Source organism: Puma concolor, chromosome B3, assembly GCF_028749965.1.
Source record: "Puma concolor isolate L17-30 chromosome B3, mPumCon1.1.hap2, whole genome shotgun sequence".
NCBI classification, from domain to species: Eukaryota; Metazoa; Chordata; class Mammalia; order Carnivora; family Felidae; genus Puma; species Puma concolor.
In genome coordinates, this window is record NC_141672.1 from 79,232,293 (window position 1) to 79,252,376 (window position 20,084).

At 38.9% G+C, this 20,084-nt stretch overlaps 2 protein-coding genes across 5 annotated transcripts in view; both read left to right on the forward strand.

The window, feature by feature from the left end:
- The first annotated feature begins 590 nt into the window (after positions 1-590).
- NOP10 (NOP10 ribonucleoprotein) lies at positions 591-1,432 on the forward strand. Its single transcript, XM_025919610.2, has 2 exons — positions 591-749; positions 1,054-1,432. Exons 1-2 carry the CDS (start codon positions 696-698, stop codon positions 1,192-1,194), a joined length of 195 nt encoding a protein of 64 aa, XP_025775395.1. The 5' UTR covers positions 591-695; the 3' UTR covers positions 1,195-1,432.
- Positions 1,433-4,239: 2,807 nt separating this feature from the next.
- SLC12A6 (solute carrier family 12 member 6) overlaps positions 4,240-20,084 on the forward strand; it is a 91,781-nt gene continuing 75,936 nt past the window's right edge. The window contains exon 1 of one of the 4 annotated variants that reach the window (XR_015252554.1): positions 4,240-6,395. Coding sequence is in view for 3 of the 4 variants with exons in the window: in XM_086710279.1 (XP_086566405.1) it covers positions 6,125-6,395 (271 nt within the window). In the remaining variant the exon portion in view is untranslated. The remainder of the gene's footprint in view (positions 6,396-20,084) is intronic. The other 3 variants (XM_086710279.1, XM_025919028.2, XM_025919027.2) reach the window with 3 other exon arrangements.

The following is a 20,084-nucleotide window of genomic DNA, read 5'->3' on the forward strand; positions in this document are numbered from 1 at the left end:
CTATTATTAGCTACTCACCACTATTAGAAAGAGCGTTGAATTTGTGGTAGAGACCTGAGTTTAAATCTTGGTTTGACCACTAAAATCTACTTCACCAGTTTCATAAAATAACTTCACGCTCTCTTCGCTGTACATAATATCGAATACCCATCATGCACTCTTTACCGCCAATACTTTGAAATAGGGCGGAGGAACCGGATGTAAAAGAGGGGAGAGAAGAAAACTTTCTTCTTCTACCATAAGGTAAAGGGGCTGTGAATCCTGGAGCCTTTGTTTCTCCAGGCACTAGAAACCCACTGCCTGTGAAATGGGTGTACATCTCGATATAAAGACAGGATTCTATTAATCAGTGTTCAAGCCATATCCATTCCTACCCCCCTCTAATTCCTAGCAGTGTCTTGCACACAGTGGGCACATTCCACCTATCTCAGAACTCCTGCAAAGTTGCAACTAGAAGCCAACTCCTGCAAGGTTGCAACTGGGTTGCAACTGGGCCAGATCCTGCAATAGTTCGCCCCCTTCTGGCCAGCTGGAGAAAGACCTAAATGGACTACATTTCCCGGCATGCCTTGAGAGAGAAAGAGAAAGAGAGAGACTCTTCCGGCTCCAGGGGAAGGAAATTGACAAACACGTGAGACTGGCGGCGGTTAGGAAGAGGTGCAGACGGAATTGGAACTTCTGGCTTCGGTGTGGTCATGTTTCTCCAGTATTACCTCAACGATCAGGGAGACCGGGTCTATACGCTGAAGGTGAGAAAAGAAAACAAGTTGGAAACGGTTATGGCGAGAAACATGGGTGGGGGAGCGGTTGAGACCAGCCACCGAATTGCCTAGGTGGGTGAGGGGAAGTAGAAAGCCCAGAAACCAGGAGTGATGGAGGCAGGAGTGTATGACTTGTTGATCTAACTGTTGCGTCTCCTGTCTTCTGTTAATCTTTTTTTTTTTTTCGCGCAGCCTCCTCCCCATCCCAGCCTCTGTCTCCCTTATGACTCCAGGGATTGAGTTTTCCCACCACTCCTGTACTGAGCTTATGTTCTCTTTCTTCCTCGAGCAGAAGCTTGACCCTATGGGACAACAGACCTGCTCGGCTCATCCTGCTCGGTTCTCCCCAGATGACAAATACTCTCGACACCGAATCACCATCAAGAAACGCTTCAAGGTGCTCATGACCCAGCAACCGCGCCCTGTCCTCTGAGGGCCCCTTAAATTTCATGTCTCCTCTGTTCCCCCTCAAGAGACTTTCTGAAACCAAGCTCTTCAGTGTGTGAGCCTAGAAGCCTTCTTATCATCCTTGCTCTTTGGAATCGGTTTCATCGTTACCATTGTTCATGCTTGTGTGAAACAGTCATGGTAGCATACCTCTTAAGGGAACAAGTTTGAATCTTTCCATATTTTGAATCGCTGCCAGGTTATTAAATTGATTTGAAAGAGCTCTTGTTTTGTACGTTGTGGGAAGAAAGGAGGGAGATGAGAGGGAAGAGCACCTGAGGGGTACAACAAGTGGTACTTGGAAGAAAAACTTCAGTCACTGCAGGAGCGGTAGTGCGCGCGATGGGGTGTCGGGGAACGGGAAGAATGGTTGAGACTCTTCCACAACCGTCAGCATTCACTCAAAAGTACCCCTCTTGTCACTTAAGTCATTCCTTGCCCCTTGAAATGACGTTTTGACTCGGAGGAGTTGCTTGAAAAATAACAGCAGCTATACTGTAGAGGGGATGCTGTGAATTGGAAGTCGGGAGACCAGGATTTTCCCCTCTGCGTGCCTTTGAGAAAGTCACTTGTTTAGTCTCACTTTTCTCATTTCTAAATTCTCTTCCAACTCTAAATTTGATAGAGTTCAGTGGTGGATCTTAATATAGCGACAGTGTGTTATAAATAGAACCGTTGTGAGTATGAATGCCTTTGTTCATTAAATGAATAATATGCATCAATGAATGCATATTTACTGGCCCTCTGAAAATATTCCCAGGTTTTTCGTTTTCTCCATCAAGGAGTTGCCTTCTCACATACACCTAACTTTATTTTCTCCTTGTCAGGCAGCTACTTTGTGGAATTCTACATGGATCTTAATTTAGAAAATCGGGTATGAGAGATTCAAGCAGGGTTTTGCTGGTTTTTTAAGCTACTTTTGGGGTTAATTAAAAAAAAATGCAAGATTTCTTAGGACTTAAGCTGCTCTTATGGGGCAACCATAAGTTTTTCAGCCAATTCATAGTAAAGGGATGATGAGGGAAAATGCTGTATTTAAGCTTTCAAGAAATGCTAGCTTGCTTCTTCTTGTCTTTGTCAAGTTAATCAACTCATTATTTCCCAATTTTCCCATTTGTGGCTTTTGACATTGGATTTGAATACTTAGTGCCCCTGATTTTAAAACTGCTTTATGGAGATTGTGTTCTAATTATACAATCGTTTTCTACTGCATCAAGATTCTAGACTCTGGAAGCAGATGTAACTTAAATCAGCATAAATTTGATTTATCATCACTGGTCCTGGAAAGGAATAATTATGTTTCTCTTGGACTGTGATGTCTGACGATCTCAGTTAAAAAGTTAGGGATAATTGTTGACTGCCGAGAAAAAGAAAATCTTTCTACTTGGGTCATAGTTAATAGAAGACAGATGATTGTTGAATCAATTACTTACTTATAGGAATGGTAAAATGAGATACTCGTTTCCTGTCAAGCAATTTTTAATTTCTTAGCCTGTTCACTTCCGGGGTCTTAGCATTGGATCTAAGGGACTTTAAAGTGTTACCCTATCCTGGGGTTTCTGGGTGTCAGGTCATGATCTGATTGTGATGATCGTGGAGCCCCTCATGGGGCTCTGCGCTGATAGCGCAGAGCCTGCTTGGAATTTTCTCTCTCTCTCTCTGCCCAATTGCATGTGCGCTCTCTCTCCTCTCTCAAAATAAATAAAAACATTTGAAATTTTAACATCCTGTTAAGAGGATAATGATGGAAGAAATGTTAATTCTGCAAATAACTAGAAAAAGGATCTGCTATGGAACCTTCTTAAGCACCAAAGTCGGTAAATGAATTCTACCAATGTTTTATAATACTGACTGTAATTTTGTTTTTATAAGTAACCCACTACCCACCCCCGCCCCCCAAAAGGATTACCATTGTTCCATGCTACCTGCTCTGTAAACTGAAATGAAAAGACTTTGACCTGGAAATATTCCTAATTGAAGCAGAGGAGAAAAGGCAGACTGGTTTGAATACCCAGGGCTTTTTCCTTAAGAGATTCTCTAGATATTAATATCTTCTGAGATGTGCTCAAAAACTGGAGAATTTTAAAAGTTATAGTCTATTGGTATTAGGTAGTATATATAAGTGAATGAAAATACAGTGTGGTATGAAACAAAATTGGATGTCGCAGAAATCCACCATTTCTTTATAAAGAGAAAGTCTATTGAGATTTGAATAACTTAGCAGGCCTGCCTGAGAAAGACATCCCTCAGGAAGTGAATTTCTTCCTCAGGAAAGCTGTGAACCTGAGTTAATAATCACAGGCTTTGAAGAGCAAGAATCAAGCTTTAAAGAATCAAGCTTTAAGGAGGTTTACATTTTAAATGGGAATTCTCATTTTGTTACCTGGATATTTTTTATTTTGTGGTTTTGTTTTATTTTTTTATAACCTGGTTCATTTTAACCAGACTTTGGACTTCGTGTGTCATTTGCTAAAAAGGGATTTCCTGGCTCAGGTTTTCAGTATAGTTCTGACCTAGTGCTAAGAATGATGCTTAAACATTTACCCTGGGAGGTATAAGGACCCAGGCAAAGCCAGGGCACAGATTGTTAAATTTAAATTTAAATGTCTTGTTAAAGCTATAGGAAGTAACTTTAAAACAAAAGCATTGATAAGTCAAAACTTATTGAACACTCTATTCAGGTATTAAATAAACAGGCTAAGAAAAATATTCTGGTGGCAGTAGTAGGGAAAACACTGGGATTGGAACAAAAAAGTATCTCTTGTTTTCCCCAGGTTTAAAATTAAAGACATTTTATATAGGGGTGTCTGGGTGGCTCAGTTGGTTAAGCATCTGACTCTTGATTTCTGCTCAGGAGATGATACCAGGTCTGTGGGATGGAGAACCGTGTTGCGCTCTGCGCTGAGTATAGAGCCTGCTTGGGATTCTCTCTCTCACTGTCTTGCTCTCTCGCGCTCTCTCTCAAATACATTTAAAAAAAAAATTATGAAGACATTTTATTTAATGGAGCTTTCCGTCTAACTAGAAAGCGAAAAATAGCATTTCTGCTCACCTTTATTGAGGTATAATTGACCAAATTGTATACATTGTGTACACGATGGCATGAACTATGCATGTGGTAAAAGACATTTTAAGGATGGGGGGAAAATGTAGCACAAAGTATATATAGATGTGAGGATACAGTGCTGTAAAAACACATCTCAAAAATTTGAGTAAGGGTCATACGTAGGTGTATGGTATGGGAGGTTTGTTATTTTTTTAAAGAAATTATGAACGGTATTTTCAGAGACGCTTTTATTAAAAAGAGATGGGTTTTCAGGTTCTGAGGGCAAACGGCATTGTCTGCTCCCCCGAACGCCTCCAGACCTGAGTTTGTGCAACACAGCAAGACTGAGAAGGAAAAGGATTTGTTTTCTCCCGTGCTCGTTGCTCAGGCCCCAACACGCAACTACAATTCCCATCGTCCTCCGGGCCTCCCAAGTGTGGCCCTTCAGTCCCGCTGCGACTTCAGCAGCGCATGCGCGCAGCCCTTAACGTCGCCTCGCAGACTGCAGAGGTTGGGCGGGGCTCCTCGGCACTCGCGGGACGGTACCGCCCTCCGACCGCTCCCCCAGGCTTCTCTTCGGACCGTTAACCTCGAATGAGGAACGAGCGGAGAGGGAAGGGAGGGGCTGCGGCGGCGCTGGCACAGCCCGCCGGGCCCGGGGCCGGGGGCGGCGAGGTCACGTAACGGCTGCTCTGGCGTCTGCCCGGGGAGGGGGCGCCCTCCCCGGCAGCCGGAGCCCTCCTGCGCGCTGCTCCGAAACAGTTACCGGCTCGTAAACAACAGCTGCGCGCGCACCCGCATCAGCTGGCGCCGGGATTCAGCACCTGCGACCTCCTCTTCCCCTCATCCCCGCTGCCCCCTCCTGTTCAGCCCGGGCCAGCCTACGGGGCCGTCTCCTCTCTTGCTAGGACCCGAAGGAAGAACGGCGAGGGCCTGACCTGCGCCGCGGCCCTGGTCGGGGAGAAGGCGTCCTCCGGCAAAGGGGTGGCCCGTCCTGTCACACGCAGGAGAAACCCAGCGAGCAGACCGTGGGCTCGATGGACTAGCAACGACCTGCCACGACCCTGAGCTGCAGTCCGAGGGGTCTCGATCCGCTCGCTAGCCGCCCCCTCCCAGATCCGAGGGACCGTTCTGCCCGAAGAGCGGGCGGGCCACCCCCGCAGACCTCTTGGAGACGAGAATCCGCTCTGCCCCTGCATCCTCTGCTCACCCTTTTCTCCTCATTCTCCTGTATCCAGTAGTGTGGGGTATTTTTCTCGTTATGCATGCTCATCTCTCCCACCAGACCCAAGTGGATTATTGGCCTCAAAAACATCGGGTGACTCTCCACACACCTCCCAGCCAAACCTGTGGGGTATTCACCTGATACACAACAGGTGGCCGGGTGTACACCATTTCGCAATCTGATCTGTGCTGTATTCGCCTGATAAGGGTGGGCCTGCGCGCACTTTGCTCAACTAGAACCGTGGGACATTTACCAGATAAAAAAGACTTAACTACCTCGGCGGAAACCTGGGGGTCGAGGGGAGAAACGCTTCACCAGCTTCTCTTGAGACCATGGCGCTGGGGTCGCAGTGCTGGACCAGGGGAGATAGCTAGATAACTTTTTTTTTCCCCCTGAAGAAAGGAAGTTACACGAGTTTGGCATCGTTTTGTCTTTTTTCCTCCTTAAATATTTAATGGTAGTGCACTTTCTGGGATAGTCTGTTTGAATTCTGAGAAGGAACTTTTTGTGGTGTAAATCAAGGTTATTGAAGGTTTTTTTAAGTTATCTTTTCTATTTTACAATCAAAAGTAGCTAGCGTAGGAGGAAGGATTTTGCGGGGGTTTCCTTTTTTCTTTGTTCTTATAAAGGAAAAGAGAAAGAATAATGCATCCTCCAGAAACCACCACCAAGATGGCTTCAGTTCGGTTCATGGTGACACCAACAAAGATCGATGACATTCCTGGTTTGTCAGATACCAGCCCGGACCTCAGCTCCCGGTCCAGTTCCCGAGTAAGATTTAGCTCACGGGAAAGTGTGCCGGAAACAAGCCGGAGTGAGCCCATGAGTGAGATGTCCGGAGCCACCACTTCACTGGCAACTGTTGCACTGGATCCGGCTAGTGACCGGACTTCTAACCCCCAGGATGTCACGGAGGGTAAGTAGAAACACAGATGACAGGATACTTTCATTACCGGCTTATTTATCTGGTTGTCTACTGGAAAATCACTTTTCCATTATACAGTAATCATCAGGAACCAAGGTACCTCTTTTTGAGATGCCTAAGGAACCCTTTGGAATAATGGTCAGCACAGTGACTCTCGGCAGCAATAATTTGGCATGTGGGAAGGTATATGGAAAGAAGGAAAGCAAATTTATATTTCGACTTCTTCATTTTGCCTCCTTAGAATTGAAATGAGTGTTTTGGTTTAGGGCAAATATCAAAGAATTTAATAGTTTTTCAGCACAGAGAATCCTAAATGGTGAAATTCAGTGGAGAGCTTTGGGGTCAGAATATTACAGTTGGCTTTTAAGGCTAGTTACCAGGAGTAGTTATTGATCATATCTTAGTTACCGTTTTCACACAAAGATTTCAGATATTATGTCACCGAATTCTTTGTAAAAAATTATATCTTACAGAGACAGCAGTTCAAGAAGCTTAGCTTACTCAGGATGAGGCTGGTGGATCTATTGTCCTTGCTATCGAATGGAGAAATTGTAAAGAGGCTTTTAGGGCCTAATTCCCATATAATTTTGTAGAGAGGCTTTTAGGGTCTGATTTCTACATAATTTATTCACTTTGAACATTAGATGGAATGTGTTCAGTCTTTGTAGTCAGGAAATAGTAGTACACAAGCCACTTTCTGACTTACCTTGACCACTACAGACCTTAAGCTGCCTACACTAATTTGTGTTAGCTGGTTTGTAAGTTTTTACAGGATTTAGTGGGAAGAGGTGATGTAAAGAGAGAAAGGAGATGAGAGGTCATAACATTTTTCAGACTCTGAAGTACAAAAGTTTGAGAATTGCTGTACTGCTTTATATGTTTAGTTTTGTGCTAAATTATAACGTAGGTATGTCTAGTAATGAAAATTTCTCTTAAAACTCTTAAAGATTCTTAAAATGGTATTCTACCCAAATTTGAAAACCATAGCTTCAGCTACTGACTTGACATTTTCCGGTGTCAGGAAGTATTGTTCCTCTTAACCGAAAGGGTGCAGGAAACCAGAATGATTTTAGTTCCTTATTTGTGTTTGTGTTTCTGAATGTCTGGAAAGAAGGTAGATGTGGTAAAGTTTGTAGTCTTAGAATTCACTTATCCTTGACTATTTTATGGAGATATGGACTTAACTATTTTCAATTTCTTGACACACTTTATACCATGAAATGGAATAAAAAATAATTTATCATTTTCTCTTCCTCCAAATTAGTTCTAAATTGTAGTTTTAGTCTGTATCCATCATACTATATTTAGGTTGTAAAAATACCAGATAAAGACTATAACAGTGTTAATTTTTTTTAATGCTGTAATTGTTGTTAGGCAGTTTACAGCTAACTGCTATTAGTCTTGTACTTATATATTTTGGAATTGTATTTTTATTCTGTTTAAAAAGTGAACTTATTTCTGTAATGTGCTAGCCTTGTGGAACAGGATCCTTATCCAGGCTGTTCTTCCCTTATTTACAAGAATTATTTACAGTATGGAATGGTATCGTTTTACACTACAGAGGTAAAACTGGGGACCTATCTAGGTGAAATCTATGTTGTTTAGATGGGTATAGAAGTTAAAGCTTGGCTCTTTATCTAACATACTCCTTAATGTGTAAATATTATGATACCAAATGAAAGAAATTAACAGTCCAGCCATTAGATTGCAATTTCCGCTATATTCTCAGGAAACTAGTTCTGTATTTTACTAATGACCTATTTTTTTCTCTGTCTTCTATAAAATTATGACAACCAGAATCCTATATTTTCCCCACTATTAGAGGGACTGATCAAAAATACAATTATTTCATCTTTGGCTTCTTAATACACGGATGCCCTTGTTAGACTTAGATATAGATCTTCACAGGATCCTGTTGTCAAGAAAATCAAGGACATACTAATCTACATTTGTCTCTGGGCTGGAATCAGTATTGGAAAACAACGCTGCATTTTCCGCAAGTGATTCTGTCCTTAAGCTCATACTATACTTCAGAATTGTGTTTGCTATTTTAATATTTAGAATTCTGTGATTTTTTTTTTTTTTGGCCTTTTATATATACATCCTTCTGTGGTTGTGACATTGGTATGATTATCTCTCTTTTCTCCACAATTCCCATGCCTCTCACATTTCTTCATATATTAGCTTCCCACCTTAAATTTCTTTTCTCATCATACACTTTTTATTCACATTACATTGTACAACCAAGGGGGGCGGGGGTGAAACACGAAGTTTTATATTTCTGTCTGTGTTTTAAGTTTTTCTCCTGTCGGCCTTTTGAGTAGGTAATTCTTTCTGCTATCAAAGTATTTATAATTTTCCTTTCATTTTGTTAAGGTTCCATTAGAGTTTATAGGATTGTGCAGTTGGTAAATAAAAACAAGAATATTAGACTGTACTTGCTTTTACATGAAGAATGCCTTAAAGATACAGAAGGAACTGTTGAGAGTGGATACCTCTGGTGGGTTATGAAAATAGGGTGGAAAATGGGAACATTCCTTTACCTAAACAATTCAGAAGGGCATGTACAATTTTTTAGATTGAGGATGCATCACTTTAATAATAAAAATTTTAAGAGGCATAGCATGTTAGGGAACCTCAGATGACCAAGAATTGAATTCTGAAGAAGAACAAGAATTGAATTCTGAAGAAGAACAAGAATTGAATTCTGGTCAAACTCTATTTTAAAAAATGGGAAGGGAGTGCACCTGAGTGGCTCAGTCGGTTAAGCATCAGACTTCAGCTCAGGTCATGATCTCACGGTTCTTGGGTTCAAGCCCCGCATCAGACTCTGCTGACAGCTCAGAGCCTGGAGCCTGCTTCGGATTCTGTGTCTCCTCCTTTCTGCCCCTTCCCCATTCATGATCTGTCTTTCTCTCTCCCTCAAAAATAAATAAGCATTAAAATAAAAATGGGGAAACTAAGGCTTACAGAGATGGTTATTTGTAGATCAGAGTGGGAAAGCCAAGACTGAAAAGTGCAGGCCTCCTGACTTATATCCAGTGCTTATATCATTTTGTCTCTGTCATGATGAACATTATTTACATTTGCCTTGTAACTATTTTGTTATCTTAAACGATTGTTAAAATAATAATACCCAAAAAGAGCAAGGGACATATTTTTATATGTCTTACACAGGTTCTGATACATTTCACCCTTTTACAATTGAACAAATGCTCCCTGAGGCTCTGCTATGTATAAGGCACTCCAGTAGGAATTATAGGAAATATACATATGAGACAGTCTCTGCCTTTGGAGAGCTTATAGTTTAGTGGTGAAAATGACCAGAACACTTCATCCATTTCTTCACCAAACATTTACTGAACACTTCTTAGGAGTCAGGCCCTGTCCTGGGTGTTAAGGATGCAAGGATGCAAGAAAAAAAATCCCAATAACTGTTGTAAGGAAAGTTATGATCTAACAGAGAAAACAAACAAATGTTCCTATAAATTATAATGCTGTGTGATAAATACAAAAATGAAGATACAGCAAAACACCAAAAAAAGAAAAATACAGCAAATTTTAGAATAATACAATAGAAAAATTTAGCAAAGGAAATGATGAACTGAGATAAAAATGGAGACATTTAGAGACTGGAGGTCCTGATGGAGTAAAGTTGTAGTGAAAGATGTAGAAGGATTAAAGACTGTGTTCAGAGAGTTGAATGTTGGAGTTAATTGTTTCAGAGGTGGGGCAGGTCCAGTGTTAAGATGATCTAATATGCAGCCTTGGGAGTGGGTTTCTGAAATGGAGTAAAACTAAAATCCATTAAGTCAAGGAGCTCTAAATATACCAATTCCAAGGGTGACTGTCAACAAGTTTTTATTGGGGGGCATTAGGTGGTAGAGATGCAAAAGTAATAAGTCCCTCCTTCAAAGATAAGTCCCTCCTTCAAAGAATCACCTTCTGTCTGAAACTTTCTCTGATTTACCCCCACCCCCAGATAAAATAGATAAGTTCTTTATGTCCCTGTATCCCTTATGCAGACTGTTACTATAATACCTATTCACTTAATTTTGTTGATTTTGTATGTTATCTTTCTCACCTAGGCAGCAAAGTTCTTGGGACAGGAACACAAAGTTGTCTTTGTATCATCAGCACCTAGTATAGTGTGTCATGCCACATATAATTTGCACTCAATAAAATACATATTGAGTTGAAGATCTTCTAAGCCAAAAAAAAAGATCTAGAAATAGGGACGCCTGGGTGGCCCAGTCAATTAAGCGTCCAACTCTTGGTTTCAGCTCAGGTCATGATCTTGTGGGTTTGAGTCCCACATTGGGCTCTGCACTGGCAGAGCCTACTTGGCATTCTCTTTCTCTCCCTCTCTCTCTGCCCCTCCCCCACTTGTGCTGTCTGTCTCTCTCAAAATAAATAAATAAACTTTAAAAAAAGGATAGAAATATAAACAAAAATTAAAAACATAGTATGGTAAAGGCAAATGAAATGTACCCACTAGAGCAGTGATGCTTCATCTGGTTGCATATTGGAATGATCTAGAGATCTTTTTAGAAAATACTTCTGCCCCTTTCCCAGGGATTCTGATTTAATTGCATCAGTATTTTTAAAAGCTTTTCAGATGATTCTAATGTAAAGCCCGCATTGAAGACCATAGCCCGGAAGAGAAGCGTGATTAATGCTGTGCATTTGAGAAGAACTTTCCCACCTGATTAGGACTTCACCGTGAGCAGATAGGCACAGCAGGCCTTTCCTTAAATGTCAGGAGGTCTTATAGACTAGAATATTTATCTGCCCATGGAGCCATTACACTACACACTTACGTTTAGTGTATTCAGCTGATCTAGGGTTAAATCAGAATAATGATTGACTAAGCAACTTGGAGAACTAGCTAGTTGTGTTTTTTTCCCCCATAAGAACATACTTCAAAGTACCAAGTACTTTTCTGTACTTTTCCAAAAAACTTCTAAGTTTTTGCCCCAAACCAAAATAAATGAATTACATTGTATTGCCAATCAAAGACTATTACCCTTATTTTAAATATATTTTTCATATTATACTTGGCCCTTGAAAAACCCAGGGGTTAGGGGTACCAACCTTCATGCAATAGAAAATTTGAATGTAACTTGTGACTCCACCAGACTTTAACTGCTAATAGCCTACTGCTGACCAGAAGAAGCCTTACCAATAATATAGTCAGTTAACCTTTTTGTACATATTATAGACTGTATTCTTACAATCAAGTAAGCTAGAGAAAATAAAATGTTATTAAGAAAATCATAAGGGACAGAAAATGTGTTTACTATTCTGTATTATTTATAGAAAAAAATCCAAGTGTAAGTGGACACATGCAGTTCAAACCTGTGTTGTTCAAGGGTCAAGTGAATGTGGTTCTTGAATATTGTTCATTTTACTTTGGCACTCTGTGAGCTATAACATTGTAGAAGGTAGTAAGATGGATAGTTTCATAAAAATACATGGATTTGGTACCTTCTTAGCTCATCTGATATCATCCTCTGATTTTATATATTTTTAAGGGTTTTCAGTATTCTCTGAAACATTTTGAACATTTTGGTCACAGACCACGTCTGTTTTGGTCTACTTTTCCATACTCTACAGCCAATGATTAAACTTTATAATATACTACTTTACACCACAGGGAGCAATCAGCCAAATCCAGAATATGGGAAATTTTACTGAATAGCCAGATTCTTCAAAAAATAAATGGCATGGGGTGGAGGAGGAGTGATGGGAAGAGAGGGAAAGCTGTTACAGACAAAAAGCAGACCAACCAAATGCAAGGTGTAGGCTTTATTTGGATCCTGATGTAAACAAGAGTAAAAGATACCTTTAGGGTAGTCAGGGAAATGTGACAATGTACTTGGTATTAAATGATTTTAATGCATTATTGTGAATTTTCTTAGGTATATTTAAGACATTGTGGTAAAGTCCTTGTCTGTAAAGATACATATTGAAGTATCTACAAGTGAAATGAAATGTACTCCACCACCCAGCCCCCCCCCAAAAAAAGTTGAGAATATTGGCAAATGTTTATATTTTGAATTGGAGTAAAAGGTGCATGGGGATTCATTTTACTGTTTTCTCTGCTTTTGTGTATATTTGAAAATATCTATAATAAAAACTTTCAAAAGGTTGAACTGTGTGTAAGAAAGCTGCTTTGATAGAAAGGACTTTCTTTTAGAGTCTGTCCTAGCATACTCTACGTTTTGACTCAGCAGTTGGTAAAGTGATGCTTCAACTTCGTGTCTTTTATTTTTGGTAATATCTTCTATGTCCTCACTAATTCTTTTCTACCAAAGGCCTTATTCTTTGCCTGTCAGTGGCATATTTCTTGCTTCCAGATTCTCATAAACCTTGCTTTGATATTATCTCTACTGGAATGGAAAAGAAGGAAGAGGACACTCCTGGTCACTTTTAAAAGTTATATTTCCCATTTCAAGACTGTTAGAATAAGAGTAATGTTTCTAACGCTGACATTTAAGATAATTTGTAATGACCTATGTGGATGATGTCTTGCTATGAACTTTTGGATTGTAGCTGCCTCTCTTTTTGTCCCCTCTGCCTGCACTCTGAAATAGCAAAACCTTTGTGCAAATTCTTTTTTTTTTAACTTTATTTTGAGAGAGAGCAAGAGAGAGAGAGCAAAAGTGGGGGACAGGCAGACAAGGAAGGGAAAAGAGAATCCCAATCAGGCTTCGTGCTGTCAGTGTGGAGTCCTACACAGGGCCCAAACTCACAAACCATGAGATCATGACCTGAGCTGAAATCAAGAGTCAGACACTTAACTGACTGACCCACTGAAGTGCCCCAACCTTTATGTAAATTGTAAAAAAGACAGCCCTTCCAGGCTTCACTAGAGAAGGACAAACTGGATTTCAACCCCCAACCCCTGCCCTTTTGGTGTGACACAGTCTGCACAGCAGCTGCACCTGGTGGGTTTGCTGAATCAGAATAATGCAAATTATATGTGTTTGAGTTCTTGGCGAGGTCTCTTGTTGTTGTTGTTTTCTTTTTCTTTTTTGTAAAGAAAGGTGAAAGATTTATGTGATACGAAGAGAAACCAGAGTATGGTGATGGGTTTCTTAGCACATACGAAACTTTGGAGGGGTATATTGTAGGAATTATGAAAGCATTTTATTTTGTGAATGTATAAAACAATGTGTTATTTTAATGAAGTTTTGTAAGTAAATAGGGAAATAAGAAGATTTTTCTCATTGCAATCCTGTGATTAGTGCTTTGGTGTATTGTGTAGAAGCCCAGCAATTATAAATGAAGGTGTGAGCACAAAACTGCAGAACATACAGCACACACACAAGCAGACACACAAGCAGACACACAAGGCATCTTGCTTTAAATGCAGAAGTTCCATAGTTGATGAATAATAAATATTATTACCATATTTGCTCAGTTCTAAGGCATACACTTGTCATCTTTTTAACATTTCTGACATTTAGGTGCATTTTACTTTTGAAGAATTTTAAGCTACTGTTAAATCATTGGTGGAACTTAGAGTTAACAAAATTTCAGAATCAAGTCACTATTGTGAATAAATCAAACTGAAAGGCTGTCCACAATCTGAAATTTTGAAGTTACCTTTGGATGTCTACTGAAAAAATGTGAGGGCTGAAGCTTTTTTTTAGTCTTAAAATGGAAGTTTTTGTAGTTGAAAAGCCAGAGATAGAAAACAAAAAATGTGTATAAGTAATTAAGAGATAAGAGGTGTGTTTGTGTTTGGGTTTTAATCCTAACTTTAGTTGTTGTATTTTTGTTCGTTTGTTTGTGTTTTTCACTTTAAAATTTCCTGTTCTTTTAGAACTGTGTTTCAGTCTCCAGTTTCTCTACGAAATTAGTCAGTGGCATCTTTGGCTTTGCGTTTTTATTACTGCATTGCTCAGCCTTATACTTTTCTAATGGTCTTGAGAAATCCATGCAAGATATTCAATTGGTAGCATTCCTCTGTTTATTTTTATGTTATTTCTTTTTTTATTTTAGAGAGAGCACGTGCAAGTGGGGCAGAGGGACAGAGGGAGAAAGAGAGAATCTCAGGTAGACTCCGACCTCAGCACAGTGCCCGATGCAGGGCTCGATCCCATGACCCTGGGATCATGACCCAAGCTGAAATCAAGAGTCAGACCCTCAATTAACTGGGCCACCCAAGCACCACAGCATTCCTCTTTTTACAGTCAGAACCATTTGGTTAATAGTTTTAATTTTTGGCCAAGTGGCACCTGAATTTCTTCATTTTCTCCATTTCACCAGACAAATCTACTTTTACTTAGGGGTAAAACTATTCCGTTTTTATACAGCTAGTTTAAAAACAAGAAAACAGTGAGTTTAAAAACTCGTATATATTGGGACACCTGGGTGGCTTAGTCAGTTTGAGTGTCCAACTCTTGATTTCTGCTCAGGTCATGATCTCACAGTTTGGGAGTTTGAGCCCTGCATCGATCGACCTCTGCACTGGCAGTGCAGAGCCTGCTTGAGATTCAGTCTCTCTCTCTCTCTAAATTATTTAAAAATAAATGAACTTAAAAAACTTTTTAAAACTCTTGTATAAATATGTACATTATCACTTTGAGGAGCTATGAGAAATTGAACCAAACTGAAATTTATCTTATTTGAGAGCATTTGCATTTAACATCCAAGCTTTTATATATATATATCCAGAAAGAATACTTACTTTCACAACTGGCTAGTTTACATCCTAAATTATTAAAAAAAATTTTTTTTTTATTTAAAAAAATCTTTAGGGGCTCCCAGGTGGTTCAGTTGGTTCAGTATCAGACTCTTGATTTCAGCTCAGGTCATGATCTCACAGTTCATGAGATCAAGCCCTGCATCAGACCCTGCTTGGCATTCTCGCTCTCTCTTGTTCTCTGCCCATCCCCCACTTGCTTGTGCACACTCTCACACTCTGTCTCTCAAAATAAACATTTTTTTTTAAATAAAAAATTTGTTTCTTAGTTTTGCAGTGTACTCATTTCCAATAGAATTCTAAGAATTATTAGGAAATAGAAAACATTCTTCCCTATTAAATGAAAAATCATGTTTTGATATTTTTCATTTAAAATAAAGTCATTTTCTTCAGAGCTATGATGGGATTTCTCATCCAGGAGAAAATTGAAACTGATAAGGTTAAGTAACCTGCCCAAGGTCATACAAGTAATAAATTGAAGATTAGTAACTTAAACCCAGGTGTGTGTGATTTTAGTATCAGTATCCCTGTTATTACACTTCCTCTACTAACATTAGTTGGCTGTATTGAAGCATTTAGTAAGCAGCAAAGGTAGAGTAGAAGAAGTATAAAAGAAATAGAATTTTTATGTTCAGTGTACATTTTTGCAGTTTTTTGTCTGGATTGGGGGCATGAAAAGAAATAGGGGTTTTTGTTTTTTCAAAAGAAGGTAGTAAAATGACATGTTTCCTGAGTAATTTTAAGGTTCTGTGTTCCTAAAAGGAAATCTGGCCTAAAAGTATGTATTTTTTTTTTAAGATTTTATTTTTAAGTAATCTCTACACCCAACATGGGGCTCAAACCTACAGCCCTGAGATCAAGAGTCACATGTTCTACCACCTGAGCCAGCCAGGTGCCCTTATTTCAGTGTCTTTTAAATAAATGGCTTGCAAATACCCAGGGCAATTTGGTAGTGCTGAATTATACAGTTATTAGGCACATTAGTTTAATCTTCCTGAAAGTTAATATTCGTATTTCTAGTTTCAGTAGATCTACTTGTTTTTTGGTTTTGGTTTTGATTTTTAGTAATCTCTACCCCCAACGTGGGGCTAGATCACAACCCTGAAATTGGTAATCACATGTTCTACCAACTGAGCCACCCAGGCACCTCGTGGTATATCTATTTTAAAATGGAGTTTTGGGGGTTCTTGGGTGGCTCAGTCAGTTGAGCATCCAACTCCTGATTTTGGCTCAGGTCATGGTCCCAGGATTATGGGATGGAGCCCTGCATCAGACTCCATGCTGAACGTGGAGTCTGCTTGAGATTCTCTCTCTTTCTTTCTCTCTCTCTCTCTCTCTCTCCACCCCCCCCCCCCACTTGTGCATATGCGCTTTCTCTCTCTCATGGGAGTTTTGTTGGAAGAAAGGAACCAATAACTTCTTTAAAAACAAAAACTTGTTCTCTGAGGTGAAATTAACAAGAAAATTTTGTTTTGAATTGTATTTTCATTTTTCTTTATATTTTTAGAAATATGTCTTAAGTTTTGACAATATGTTGCAGTTTCATTTTCTATGCACTGTTTGTAGTGTTGACTAGAAACCTATCTAGCAAGTATTTCATAATATAGAATGGAATGTCCTACATCAAAAATGAAATTCTGAGTGAGTTACTGAGTAGTCTATGTTCATAGTGCCAGTGCTACGTTTTTGGTTGGTGATTCTTGGGTCTTACAGTATCTAGGCTATAATCACATTAGACTAATGAAAGAGATGGGCAGCCTTATACAGGGAGTTGTAATATTGTGAAGAAGGAAACAGTGGAAGCTGGGACTCTTGGGTACACAAAGGGTTTTGATAATGCCTTCTTTAATATCAGCCAAAATGGGTGATGTAGCTATCAAGTTGGCCAGCCATCAACTATCCTCCTACTTCGTTCTTTTCTTTAGTGAAGATTCACACCTGTAGGTCCTTGAAGAAGTAACTGGGCAAGGTAGTAGTGCGTTGTGCCCTCAAGGTTCTATGTTTACACTATATTGTACTTACAGAACTGGTCTGATGTTGCCTTTTATTATATAGTGAGGTAGATAACATGATTGTGAGCTCCTTGAGGGCAGGAACAGTGTCTTGTTCTCCATTGTATTCCTATTTCCTGGCACATAATGGTCACTCAAATATGTATTGAATAATGCATGATTTCTTCAGCTTCAATAAAGCATGAGATTTTCCTGACATTTTGATTTGGAGAACTCTCTGCCTTTCTTACAATGCAATATTATGAATCCATCAGAAAGTAATGTCTGAGGTATTTATTATCTTTCAGTTGTTAGCCCCAACATATGTTATATATTAATCACTGATGCCATTTTATGAAAACCCATTTTCATGGACAATTTTATGTAATTCTGAGATTTAGGGGTTTTAAGTTCTTACTATCCATTGTAGTTAGTCTTCACCAGAGTAATTGATTAACTCTATAATTCTTTCTGTACTTGTCTACATAAGGCAATATTTAGAATTTGTGATCATTTCAATATTTTAAACCACTATTTCCAGTGTCTGAAGGGGAAAGAGGGTTTGCTGATATATTAAGGAAAAAAAAATATATATATTTCTACTTAAGAATGAGAGTCTGTATACTTTTCCAGCTATAGCTCTAAATTTAAGTAGTGAACTGCCAGTAAAATGTTTACAGTATTCTGTAACACAGCCATGGAGTGTAGTATGTAAATGGTGCTGGTCCATCAGCTGTCTACTTAACCTGTGTGAGGAGGTAAGTTCAGAAATTGAAAGTTTTAAAAAAACTTGCTTGGGGGCGCCTGGGTGACGCAGTCGGTTAAGCGTCCGACTTCAGCCAGGTCACGATCTCGTGGCCCGTGAGTTCGAGCCCCGCGTCGGGCTCTGGGCTGATGGCTCAGAGCCTGGAGCCTGTTTCCGATTCTGTGTCTCCCTCTCTCTCTGCCCCTCCCCCGTTCATGCTCTGTCTCTCTCTGTCCCAAAAATAAATAAACGTTGAAAAAAAAATTTTTTTTAAAAACTTGCTTAGTTTGATAGAGCCATTTTATGTCAAATCTAATAATAAAAATTAGAACTTGTGTTTTGTATATTTTTCTAGTAATTCATAAGATTTTTAGTCTTCAATGAATTCTGAATATAAAGAAAAATATTCCTTTACCAGCAATCATTTGCAAAGCACTGTTCTTTTGAATGTTTGCCTAACCTTCTGAATGATACCTCAAGAGGTAGTGTTTCCCTACCAGTGGCCCTTTAAAGCCTGAGTAACTGAATGGGGGTCACGGAGTAAGTTAGTCCTTTATGCAAGTCTGATATTTTCCTTAAGAATGCCTGCTCTAACACATGACCTCTTTCTTTTCTTAATATTTGAAGGTAAGTTAAAATTTTTGGAAATTCTGTGCTTTTTTAGAAGTTCTATAATTCAGACATTTTAATGAAATCCTATAATTCAGATCTTTTTCCTGTCAAACAACATCTCTTAATAAAATGAATTTATTGTTAGAAAGATTTATAGAATGAAGAGTATGAAGGGTTTACTTCTATGTAAACTTCATGAAGAATTTACTGAGGATAAAACATAATTAACCTTTGTTGCTCAAAGTTCATCATAAATTTACCTTAATCAAGAAAATTAAAGCATAATGCCATTTTCTATTTATATTTAGTTGCTGGCTGACAGTTACAACGATTTGATGAGAATGTCTATCCTAAATATTTTGAAGTAACACTACATTAGAAGCAACTGCTTGGGGGGGGGAAAGCAACTACTTGGAAGTAGATTCCACTTTCTTTACTATTTGTTGTAAAAACACCATTTGTAATAAAACAAATGCTGTAAGCACAAAACTGTCAATTGGTTACAATTTTAAAGGCTCTCTCAAGTGTGGCTGGATCTCAATAGTAGATAAAGCACTCCGAATGGTATCTTCAAACTACAAGAGTTTAGGAGAGATTCATAAGATTTGAAGCTGTTTTCCAAATCAGAATCCTTTTTTCTTTGCACACCATCCCCATCAAATGTGTGTGTGTGTGTGTGTGTGTGTGTGTGTGTGTGTGTGTGTGTGTGTCTATGAGAGAATTCTGTAAAAGTGTAGACAGATGAGTTAAGTCTACATTGTGTGTGTCATGGGAGCTATTGTTCTATTTTATATTTTTCCAGCTTTTTAATAGCATGCTGGTACCTTTGATCAAGCTCTAGTTGCATTTTTAAGTTTTTTGAAAGAATACTATTTAATATGTTACTAAATCCTTAACATCATATCTAAAAATTGCTCTCAGGAATGGACAGAATGACACTTGGTAAAACTCATGTATTCAAAATGTATGTGGCTTTTTAATTCCAGGGATTTTGCTTGCTGCTTACTTACAGAAGTTTTCTTGCATCGTGAATTCATTTTTAGCATGCATTACTAGATTCTTAAGAATCACTTCAGCAGGATGTAGTGTGGTTCTAGGTTATTTGTGAATGGCTTTTGTACAATACAGTTCTCAGGTTCTGAGAATGAAGAGGAAATGCATATATGATTTGCTCTAAAATTGAGTGATATAGTATAACAGTATAGTACAACCTGGAAGCGAATCCTTATGTTGAAAATAATTTCCCACTTACTTTCCCTTAATTGTTCAAGTCTTTTCACTAAATCTAATTTGTCTTTGTTTTTTTAATAAATGGTTTGAATAAAACAAAATGCTGGTTGTCATGAGTTGTTAGCTCTGATTAAAAATAAGTAATTGGATAGTGTAGAACAGTAAATTGTACTTCCAAAATATTACCCATGGTAGATCCATTCTTCTAAAGAATGGGCATGCTTTTTAAAAAAACAAACATAATGTCACAAAAAAGTTTTACTGAAACTAGTAATATAAATAATGTATAATATTTGGCCTGATGTACAAAGCACTATGGGAGTAATGCCATTATAAATGCGCTTTTGCCCTAGCCTGGGCTTATGTCTTACTACTAAAAAATACCATAG